This window comes from Patiria miniata, unplaced genomic scaffold (assembly GCF_015706575.1).
Source record: "Patiria miniata isolate m_02_andy unplaced genomic scaffold, ASM1570657v1 HiC_scaffold_19, whole genome shotgun sequence".
Classification (NCBI taxonomy): domain Eukaryota; kingdom Metazoa; phylum Echinodermata; class Asteroidea; order Valvatida; family Asterinidae; genus Patiria; species Patiria miniata.
The window spans coordinates 14677220-14689158 of NW_024037057.1; the positions used below are offsets into that span (position 1 = coordinate 14677220).

General features: G+C 43.9%; 1 protein-coding gene across 1 annotated transcript; it reads right to left on the reverse strand.

Annotated features, from left to right (window-relative positions):
* Window positions 1–18: 18 nt before the first annotated feature.
* LOC119725471 lies at window positions 19–2143 on the reverse strand. The gene is made up of 3 exons (XM_038196879.1): window positions 2037–2143; window positions 1011–1881; window positions 19–876 (listed from the first exon to the last, which is right to left on the reverse strand). The coding sequence occupies exons 1-3, from the start codon at window positions 2141–2143 to the stop codon at window positions 19–21; spliced, it is 1836 nt and encodes a 611-aa protein (XP_038052807.1).
* Window positions 2144–11939: the final 9796 nt, after the last annotated feature.

Below are 11939 nucleotides of genomic sequence, written 5' to 3' on the forward strand. Positions count from 1 at the left end.
ATGCGTATAATCTAATGTTTATGTGGATAACGATGAGGCGAGGCGCCAATGTACATTGCAAACGAACGTTGAACACGACGAGCTCCTTCTTCTAAGGTTGAGGCCTGAGATTGGTGTGGATCGGTAGGTCAGCAATGCTCGCAGAGGATCAGGCTGCCGGAATATCGATTTAGCAATATGGACTACCTTCTCGGCCATTCCATTTGCCTGAGGGCAGTTGGGGCTAGATGTAAGATGTTGGATGTCATACTCACTTGCAAATTGGTTGAACTCGGTCAGGAACTGTGGCCCATTATCGGTGACGATAACCTCAGGTATGCCGAAAGTGGCCTTCAAAAAGTTAATGACGGCCCACGGCGTTGTTGTCTGGAGTTGATGGACCTCAATCCATCGCGAAGAGTAGTCGACTAGGACAATGTAGTGTCTCCCATTGACCTCTGCCAGATCACAGGCAAGACGTTGAAAAGGTCGTTCATGAAGCGGAGTCGAGATTAGAGGCTCCGCTCGCTGTGCTGACTGCTTGGTCTGACAGAAGGAGCGTTTCTTTACGTACTGGGCAATGTCGCTCCCAATACCTGGCCACCAAACGGCTTGAGCAGCTCGGGATCTAGATTCTGATATTCCCTGGTGACCTTCATTAATCCTCAACGGCATCTCTTGGCGCATATTTGCCGGGATGACGATGCAGTCGCCATGGTTTAGGATCCCCTGGACGAAGCTGAGGTTGTCTTGGTTCTCCCAGTAGAGCTTCACTGTTGTTGGTTCAATGTCGCGGGAGTATTTTGGCCAGCCACTGTGAATGCATGATGCGACTTGCACCAGCACTTCATCGAGGGCAGTTTCACGCTTGATCTCGTCCAAATTCCCCCTGGGAGACTAGCCAGTGGCTTGTGACCATGTGGACATGTGCTTCAACTTCGTCTGGAAGGTTGTCGCTTTCAGTGACCCATGACTTCAAGGGTGCGCGAGACAGGGAATCGGCCACAGTGAGGAGTTTGCCAGGTACGTACTCTGAGGTGCAGTGGTACTTCATGAGACGAAGCCAACAGCTCTTTCTCTATCTGCGTGTAGCGTCGTTCAGATGGAGTAAGGCTTATTGAGCAGTACGCCACTGGCTTCCACTGTCTGTCATCTTGTTGCTGCAAAATACATCCACCCAGTCCGTATTCGCTTGTATCAGCGCTAACCATGATCAGCTTTATATTTGGATCATCGAAAGCGAGTGAAGGAGCTGATGTGAGGAGTGTCTTAATGCTGCGAAAAGCTGACTGCTGTGGTGATCCCCACACCCAGCGGACATCACTCTTCAGTAGGTCATTTATTGGTGCAGCGACTGAGGAGACATGGGGAATGAACCGCGCGAGCCAATTGATCATTCCCATTAGTCGTTTGACTTCGGTTTTGGTGGTGGGTGGTGGCATTTGGATGATCGCGGCTATCTTTGCAGGGTCGGCATGGATGCCGTCTTTATCGAGCTTCATACCAAGGAAGTCGACCTTTGTTTGGGCAATTTTGCATTTGTGCTTGTTCAGCCGTTGTCCAGCGTTTTTCGCACTTTTGAGAACGCGCTGGAGTCTTTCATCGTGTTCTTTTGTTGTGTGATCGTTGATCAGTACGTTGTCCATGTACACCACGACCCCTGATATGTCGGTAAGAAGGACCCACATGATGCGTTGATATATTTTTGGTGCCGATGTGGTGCCAAATGGAAGGCGTTTAAAGCAGTAACGCCCGAATGGTGTAATGAATGTAGTGAACTTCTGGCTTTCCTCTGTCAGTGGTACTTGCCAGAACCCTTGTTTAGCGTCTAGCAGGGAGAATATCCGGATGCCAGCGACTATGCCGAGGACTTCTTCGACAGTTGGTATGGTAAACCTCTCCCTGACGATAGGCGAGCACCAATCTGTGGGGTCAGTGATACGCTGAATGATGTTCTATTGCTCCACCCTCTCCAGCTCCTTTTTCAGTTGGGGCATGAGAGGAATTGGGATACGACGAGGAGTCATGACGCAGTAAGGGGTGGTGGCTTCGTCTACCTTGTTGCAAACTGCTTGTCCATGCAGACATCCACCCCATTCAAAAACACTCTCATGGCTGGGTAGAGTGTAGACTCTGTGGACCAATCCGAGCGAGTCACAGGCATGCTTGCCTATGACTGGTCTCTGAGGCAGGATGAGGGACAGCAAGCTTTGAGCTTTGCCCTTGATTTGGATTATGAGTCTGGTCTGGCCGATTGTTGTGGCCTTAATGTCCTGCTGATCCTTTGTGGCTGTTTCAAGCGTTTTGGCAAGTTCAATGGCTTGGGAGAATGTCAGGCCATCTTTAGTGACCAAGTGTTTCTGGATGAACAAACTGCGTATTCCGCAAACTAGCCGGTCGCGGAGGGAATCATCAAGAAAAGAACCGAATTAACACGGTCCAGCCAAGGTTTGCAATTCCACAGAATACTGTGCTACAGTCTCACCAGCATTTTGATTGCGCTGATAAATTCGGAATCGTTCAGCAATCACCAGTCGTTTGGGTCCGTAGTGCGATTTGAGCAGAGCAAACAGTTCAGCGTAAGTCTTTTCAGTGGCTGCCACAGGTTCATAAAGGCTCTTTACACAGTTTTGTACACATTTGCTCCGATACAACTCAGCAGAACAGCAGACTGCTTGGCCGGAGAAATGTCATTGGCCTTGAAATAAAGGTCCAATCGTTCGAGGTAGTTGGTGATTTCCATACTTGGTCGTATGGATCGAGCCGTCCGATCAAAGCTAAACTATAGGGCGCCCCCTGTGACTGCGACATGATCAATGTACGTTAGACGCACGTACGTACGTGGCGAATCGGACGAAAATTAACGGTTTGTTTGCCACAAAATGTCCAACTACCTTACGTGATACAGTCTCAAAATGCCACTTATTATGTCCGCAAACATTTACTGGAACCACAGCTGTCACTATGTTGTGTTTATTGGTCCTTTCAAACCAGTAAATAATGGAACGAACTCAACGAGTCTTCACAATAACTTGTGGCTCGGGCGCCGCCATTTTAATACACACTGTAACTCATGGAACGTGTAGTTGGTGTCCCTCACAGAAGTATCATAAATGTATGGACATACGACACTCACCGGACCAGAACCAATCACGATCTGAATGCCGAGCCCTGACTTGGCTCGTCTTTTATAGCGTCTGGGCGCGTACATAGCGCAAGGAGCTAGCTCATCATGACAAAATGTCTCTTTCAATGCCCTGATTGGTCATAAACCACTGCGCCAAATATTATTCTTATTCACAATAATCACAGCGTCTTGACCTAGAAAGCTTCGATGAATTAAACTTGTATAAGTCATCTCATTTCACAGTTATTCTACCATTAATTTATCATAGGCCCTATTATCAATATACAGTCAACTGTATTGGCATGAATTCTTCTCATTGAAATACAAGTTGATAACTTTAAACTTATCTTCTTATCTTCCATAAGTCTTATCAATTACGTTTTTGAAAAGAACCTGTATTTTATCAGAGTGAAGAATAAAGTGTGCTTACTGGAAACTAATTATGCCTTGCATTTTCGTTACAATATCTTAAATCAAGTGTTAATACATTTGGGGGGGGGGCATGGGGAGGGTGGTATACTGTTTGAACATATTTTGTTTTGAACATAGTTCCATGACAATACTAAGCTGTTCTTGGAGTTCTCCAGATATAGGACCTTAAAATTTAATGACGTATCAAGACCCATGATGACGAAGTCATGACATATATTGTTTTGGTCTGTTACACGTCCATATCTGTGAACATACCAAGTTCTAACCCAATCGGACTCACAGTTCTCTAGATATAAACTCTTACAATAGACACCTTTAAGGTGACGTCATAAGACATTGATGAATCGTCATGACGTTACTTGTATAGGGCCAAACTAACCACGGGGTCTATGTCTTTGCGTAGTTCAAGTTTGAAGTCACTTTGATTGCAATTTATGTCACATTTTGCTTGTAGAAGAAAGTATAAAAATTTTTAAAGTTAATACAGCAGTTGATGACGTCATCATGACTTTACTTTTTTTCATTTGATCAACGGTATCTACCTACCCACCAAGTTTCAGGGCAATCAGACTAACACTTATATAATTTTTGAAAAAAAATGTAGATGTCATCATGATGTCAAAAGTTTGTACAGACATCTATTACCATATAAACTTCTCAAAAAAAAGAATTTTGGATTTAGCATGTTAGGTTCGAGAGATATATTGATAATCTTCAAAATTCAAAAATATGTATAAAATCACATGATGACGTCATCCTGACGTCACTTCAGTGTTTACTAATAACACATCCCGGCTTACCAACATACCAAGTTTCACCATATTTTGTTGGACTATCGTCCATGCTTACTTATAAGCCGAAGGATGGGCGACGAAAGCCGTTGCAACCAAATGGTATTGTGTATGTTTTCAGCTCTTCAGACTCCTCGAGATGGGCAGATCAATACCTTTCTTTTGACGTCTAGCTTGTAGACGATCTTTGCCTGTGCAAATTCTGGCTTGAGCTCCCCAAGAGTGGAGGTCTTGTGTGGATAACTTTAAGGCATGTGTTGAGCTGATTGGGACTTAGACAGTGTTGGAGTACTCATACTCGAGGACACAAAAGTAGTCGGCCCGTCCAAAATTGGATTTGGCCCGTACTCAATTCTTCGTACTCGAATTTCGTACGGACTCGACGGTTTAGTACTCGGTGCTCGACCCCAGTACTCGTGAGTACACATCGAGTACATTTCTTTTTAATCGATTCCATTGCTCTACCAAGAACGCAATGCTAGCACGATGGCTCGGTTGCAGTCTGTATTACGGCTTAATCTAGTTTCTGCCTCCCAATGTTACTAACATTCGAAGTCGTAGCACTGAGGTTTCGTGAATCGGTCGCCAGCCAAGCTCATACTTCCTAAGTCGCTCGTCGCTTCAAGGCTTTTCAGTATATAATAACAAACAACCAGCAATTAAAGTCTCTTTTTTTGGTTAGTTTTGTTAATTTTAGGTGTTTCTTGTTGTCTGGAAAAGGTTTCCAAAATAGGCAATACTTCCGGTGTCTACCCAGCTATCCATGATTTCCCTTCTTTTTTAAGAAACGGTGAAAACAAAGTGCCAGTTCATTCATCGATTTGATGAATTTTGTTTTATTATTGATGTTTTTACATTGTTTACACTAATAACAGTTGTTTAGTGTTCATCATGTCGGGATCGCGTGGGTAGTGACGACATCACGAACCAGTCCCTGAGTCCTCTTCCTCCAGCTGTCTCGATCTACCATGCAGGTGCGCAGCTCCTCTGCAGATGTGAGATCAGTGTCCTTCTTGAGCTGGTCAACAAAGGTCAGACTTCTTCTCCCTCTTAATGCAGTGCCCTGGATGGGCTCCCACAGTATGGTTGGGTGGGCAGCAAGCTCAGGGTGGCGGAGGCAGTGGCCAGCGAGATTAAGACGACGCTGTCTGATCTTGTGAGTCACTTTCTGCATGCCGTTGTAGGGGTCATCATTCATAATTTATCATACGATCCTGCCACGATAAGTTGAGGGCTCTATGCAAGTGTAGCATCCATCCAGTTGACTTCTCCTCCTTGGTTGTGAGGGTCCACATCTATGCACCATGACGGACTAAATCGTGGAGATGAAGAGCGACCTTTTGAGATTTGTACTGATGGCTGACGTCCATACATTTGTCATGCTGTGAAGTGCTGACCACGCCAATCCTCGTCTGGTTTTGATGTCTTTCCCGCTTGAGTCGACATACGCTCAAAGATATTTGAAATCGGACACGATCTTCAGCAGCGTGCCGTCTCGGGTGTGGACGGTAGCGTCAGTCGTGTTGTATGCCAGCACTTGGTCTTCCCAGCGTTCAGATGTAATCCCATCTTCAAACATTCTTCCTCCACCGAGAGGAGAAGGGTACGAGTCTGTTCCACAGTGTTTGAGATTAATACTATGTCATCGGCGAAGTCCAGATGGGTGACTGTTACTGGAGGCACTCGCCGGCTCTTGCGCTGTTTCAAGGTAGTTGACACCCGGTAGTTGTCGGTGGAAGTGTGTTTAGTGTTAACGAGTTGGTAAAGAAGAGTGGATTACATGTTGTGTTTGTTTTTACTTAATAAGATGTATGTATTAATTTCTTTAAAATAAATGTACATTTTTGGTATTGTACTCGGACTCGGCCCCAAAAGTACTCGAAGTACCTCGACTCTTACACTAGATCTAGACACAACCTGAATGGGCCGTCTTTTTTAGCAGTTGCTGTGATTGAGTTTCACCAGTCCGTGTGATTGAAGACTCTTCGTATGACCAAGTCTTTCTTCGTATGACCCAGATTTATGTGGGATTAAGTATCTGGCTTGAGGGGCAGGCAAGCACGCGTCTAAGTTGTCGAAGGTATCAAACGGCATTGGGAGCCGGTCCTTCAGGTCTTGTATGTCTCTTACCGGAGTGTTAGCGTCAGCCCTTTGGTTCTTGTTGTATGCCAGTGTGGGATGTCACCAAGTGTAGGGTATGGCTCGTAGGGTGCGGCTTGTAGGGAGCCCAGCGATAGCTGGTCCTGGAACATATACCACTTGGAACTTCTCACTTTGTCAGTCATTCTGCTTGTATACACACAAGGTGTAAAAATCATGGCGGATGATTTCGGAAATGTTAATGCCCTCAGTCTGGTCTGGGTTGGGAGGTTTGGTTTCTTAACTTGTCTCCGCAAGTGGCGCATCCACTATGTTCACTATGTTCTTTCGAACTGGTAAGGTATGTGCATTCGCCTTTTTGTTCACCTTGATGCGAAGGTGTTGCTAGAGACGGTTTGGACAGATCGTTATGCGCATCCAACCGGCCAAACACAAATTTGGCGAGATGAAACGTACCAAATAGCGCTCCACACAAGCATGTTTTTTATTCGGGCATTCATTCATGACTGACATACGCGTACGTGTCAGACGTTGAGGCTTACGAAAGCACAGGAGTGTCGTCTCTTCACGAATTTGTGGTGGCACAACACCGCAAGTTAACCGCACATCTGGTACGCCTACCGAACAAGCGCAGCACCAAACAGCTACTTTTTATCGCCGATCCCTATAAACATCCTGGAAACCGCACTGGAACGCTTCTAGAGCAAGCTGCGGCATCATCATCATTATAAAGACGGAGTGGAAACTTAAACTTTGAGAATTTTGGTGGCTCAAAAGCATGCCTCCCTCCAATAACTACACAGCCTGTGGTTGGAGCAGAAAAAATGGATTGATTGAATGTGTGTGGTGAAGGCCTCGACCGATCTTCGGCGGTGCTCAGCTGTTATGCACATCATGTCGGATATTGATACTGATGGCTTGGAGGACCTTCGATCTTCTGCAGTAGCACGAAGAGGCCTTTTCTACTGACGAAGGTCGATGACCTTCTTCGGGTCAATAGAGGCGAAGTATATCGGTCGTCTCTGCTCTCGGCACTTCTGCTGTAGCTGTCGTTGGGAGAAGATAATGCCGATCGATGACCTTCCAGCTCTAAACCCGCACTGCGTCTCAGGGGGTACGCGTTCAGCTAACAGCAGCAATCTGTTTAAAAATACACGGGCGAAGGCATTCCTAACGATACCGAGGAGGGAGATTTCACGGTAGTTGTTGCACAAATCTGGGATTGACGTCCTGGTGGTGTTGACGCGTATAGGCGTCTTTTTTGCTTTGAGCAGTGAATCCGTTTATTTGGACTGAAGACGTATTCTGTTGCCAACCAAGGAGTGGTCTGTATCACATTCCACTCTGTGGTAATTGTGTGTGATGAAAACGCAGTGCAATGACGGTCTTCGTGTGATGGCGAGATGAAGCTGAAGCCAGTGATGAGATCTGGGCAGCCTCTGCCCATCTCATTTAGCTTACCAAATACCAAAGTGAGCATTGCAGCTTGGCCAGAAGTTGTGGTCAGATCCCACTCGGGCGTTGAATTGACAGGTAGGTACACTTGTTCTATGTCATGGACACCTGTGATGGTTGTGTCGTTGTCCTCTTACTGACCTGATGAAGTTTAAGCTCAGCTTTAGCTGTATATTTCGAGAAAAACAACATTCTAGGATCTCGATTCAAATCAAAAGTTGCTGAATCATGTTTTGAATTGGGCCTGAATTCAGCGTCCAAGACACGTTCTCACTGAACCGATTGCAGCTACGCGATGTCGCGCACTGATCCGACGAATAATAGCAACCACTGGCGCGCTTTACTGCCTTTTACCTGCACTTCTTTTTCTATGAATACTATTAGGTATCACGGACCTCGTCTATGGAACTCCATCAACGAGTCGATCAGAAACAAACCATCCTTGAGCCTGTTCAAATCATACTTTAGGCACTATCTGATCTCCTGTTATGTGGCATAGCATCTATGTTTTTCTTGCTTTTTACTCTCGTTTACATCACTTTGTTAATTGCTCCTTTTCGTCATGACATGTAGTATGCTATTTCCTCCTCATTCTTTTGTCACTTACTTCTTTGTATATGTATTTATTCAGCTTGAACATAAAAATACAAAGTGGAGAGCTTTCATTTGTGGGGTTCTGCGCAATAGTTTAAACTTTGGTCACTTTCTTGATAACTTAAAAGAACATGCATACTTTTTTGAGGTCTGTATTCAAAAGTCTCCTCATACTGGACATGCATCGATAAAGGTAATGAATACCGTCTATTTACTGGTAACTTAACTATGTATTATCAGGGTAATGCGGGAAAAATTATTTCCCATATTGGTCAATACCCTAAAATGTTGGTCACTTTCGTTACAGTAACTTATGTTACGGTTTGCCCGCCAATATTTGGAACAAGTTTAAACATTTAAGATACCAATTATCAATTACAAAGACTCTTTTGGCATAGCATTTTAACCGTTCTCTTTAACTTTAAAACAAAAACTCACAATTTACACTTGCGGTTTGCATGTTTAAACAAGGTGACAAAATGACTACCACAAATGCATGATTTTAGCTCCCCCAACCCCCCCCCCCAGGTTTCTTGATCATAGAAACACCCTTAACTTTGTCCTATCCCACTGACATGCCACGCAAGTGAAAAATCTTGATTTTGTCTTTAATTTAATACCAAATTGGTTGTTGTGATGCTTGTAGTTCTGAAGATATTATATTTTTATATTTTTTCATGTCATAATTAGCTAATGACGTCATCATGACGTCATTTGTTGCCTTTTCCAACATCAAATGTTTTGCATTCTACTTTTTTCGAAAAAGGTGTACCATGGAGATGCTTTGGTGAAAAAATGTGCTTTTGTCCACGTGTCACGATTTGTCATCTATTTGTGGCGAAACCCGTCCGGGTCTTCTCAAATGCTGCAGTCCTGCAGCATTTGGGGTGGTCCGTTTGGAGACCGTTTATCGCCGCACGTAACTCTTAAGTTAGGGGTAGGGCATTTTTGGATTACCTACATCTGGCACACAGAATAAGTTACAAAGGAGGGCTAGGTTCATTCGAGGACAGTGGGTTTGTCCCTTTTATTTCAACAAACACTGAAAAACTTCCTTGATCTTTAATTAATGAAAATGCGCCCCAAAAGGGAAATGTAGGTTTTCTTAAGGGGATTTAGGTTCCTTAAGGGACTTTTAAGTGCCATAAGGGAAATGTAGGTTCCTAAAGGGAAGTTTAAGTTCCTTAAGGGAAGTGCAGATTCTTTAAGGGGAATGCAGGGAAAAGTGGTTCCTTTAGGCAAATATTAATTACTCAAATGAATGTTTGGGTTCCAGAAGGGAGATAGTGCTAAATTGGCCAGGAGACAGGTATCAATTATCATTAATTAAACTAGATGAGTTGAGTGGGGTAAAACTACACAAATGTGACCCAAGTGCTTGTCGGTTAGAATCCTAACATAAAATGCAGTTAAACTCACACGCGCAATAACAGCGCGACGCTCCGTGGTCGCTAACGTCGACCACCACTAACGGACTGCTACACACAGCTAGTCGGTCTCTCCGACGTCGTCCGTTGCGCACCCACACAATTTACAGCACCTTGATCCTTGAGCAACTCAACCCACGTCTGCTTCTACTGGCTTCTAGGCACAAACTCCCCAATCTCTACAGTTCAAAAGCGCGGCAATTCCACACGAGCTAATCCGCCTACTCCGCACTCACCCCCGGTACCACACACTAGTGCACTACCTTGGCTCTTACAGGTTCCGGGCACGCACCCTGGTCCTGGCGCGCCCAAACGCAATAGCGCCTCCAACTTCAAGCACCTAGGCTACATTTCGTTACGCTATGTTGACTCATCACACGGTAATAAACAATTACGTGACAAAACGACTTGTGGCAAGATCAATGGGAACTGATTCAATATTCTTCTCGTCAATTATTGGTAATGATCTTATTTACACAAATGGGCTTCAATTCTAGTTGTAACCATTATATAGTGACGCCTACTGACTACATAATTTGCACTCCTCAATTGGCTTCGATCTGTACCCTGCAACCCGCAATCTGCAATCCACAACCTGCACTGAAATTACTAATATATTTGGAATGCTACATGCCTAACTCGTGCTCAACAATATACATGTATATGAGTAATGTCATCATCTAATGAATTATTTAGGCAACTTAACTTTGAAAGCCATTTAGTTACACAAATGATTTGTTAGATTGAAAATAAACGATGCAAAAGATACATTTATACTGTATAGGAGCGATTTTTTTTCTCATGTAAATGCAATATGAAATTCGACAAATTATAATATTCGAATATTCCTGTAAACGGTCAGGTGAATTCTTGTAAGGTTTTCATGTCTGTTCCGCACGCCGAGTTGCGCAGCAGCAGCATGGAGACTAAGGCAAATAATATGGGGTTGGAAACGAAGCAGCGCACTCGTGACCAACGTAAATGTGTAATACTGGTACACAATAACCAATTGTATGTCCATAACACGTTATGCTGTTAGTCAAGAAAAACATTTTTCAAAATATTTTTTTAATTCAGGAACCATTGTAACATGGAAATGTTGATGTATTTCGTGGTATTTTGTTCACAGAGTTACCAATTGCGGAAATAATAGCGATCGTTACACGCGACGGCATTCCGGAAGATCGCTTGACAGAGCTGACTGAAGAATTGATGGCTGCCAAAAACCAATATTACGGTCGTGTTATGATTGCACTCGGTAATTGTTTCATATCAAGTGGCTCGCGACTTGAAGCAGCACGACCAACTGGATCAGTGACATTTGTTGTTCGCATCGAGAGTCGGGAGGGTCTAGACAAGCTTTGGAGTATGTACACCACTGGAGAACTCGCCAAGAAACTGACTGAGGTAATCATCACGGATGAACTGACAACGGAGGATAAGAGTGGCTTGGCCATCCAGGCTACTATACTTGAAAGCGAATACGAACAGGCCTGTGGATTCTTTGACAAGTTGGAAAAAGCCCAACAGAAAGGTAGCCGGACATTTTACAATAAAAAGTGCAATTAAAGTAGCTATTTTTATTCATTCAACGCCCTACCTACACCTCTTAAATGCCCTTTGGCTGCTACTCTTGCCAGCTTTAAAAACACATACAAAAACCTGCTTTTTTAATATACTAGTGCAGTACCCATCGATAATGTGCCTGTTATAATGGGGCAAATTGCTTGACCTCTGGTTTTGGTTGCTTACAGCTTTTTGAGAACTGCTCATCATGCAGACAATTTATGCGCAAGATTTAATAGCCTATTATTCACGCAGAGTTTTATGCAGTGCATGGGTGCTCTTTGTTTTTTTTGTTTTTTTTTGGGGGGGGTGTTTGTTTGTTTGTTTGTTTTTTGGTTTTTTTTCCAGTTCAATTCTTTGGGTGTGTGTATCTGTGTTTTGTTTGTTTTTACTGAAAGGTCCATGATTATTTTTTATGCATGTATATTTTTAGTGTTTTTATGTACCCATATTTTACTATTTACTATT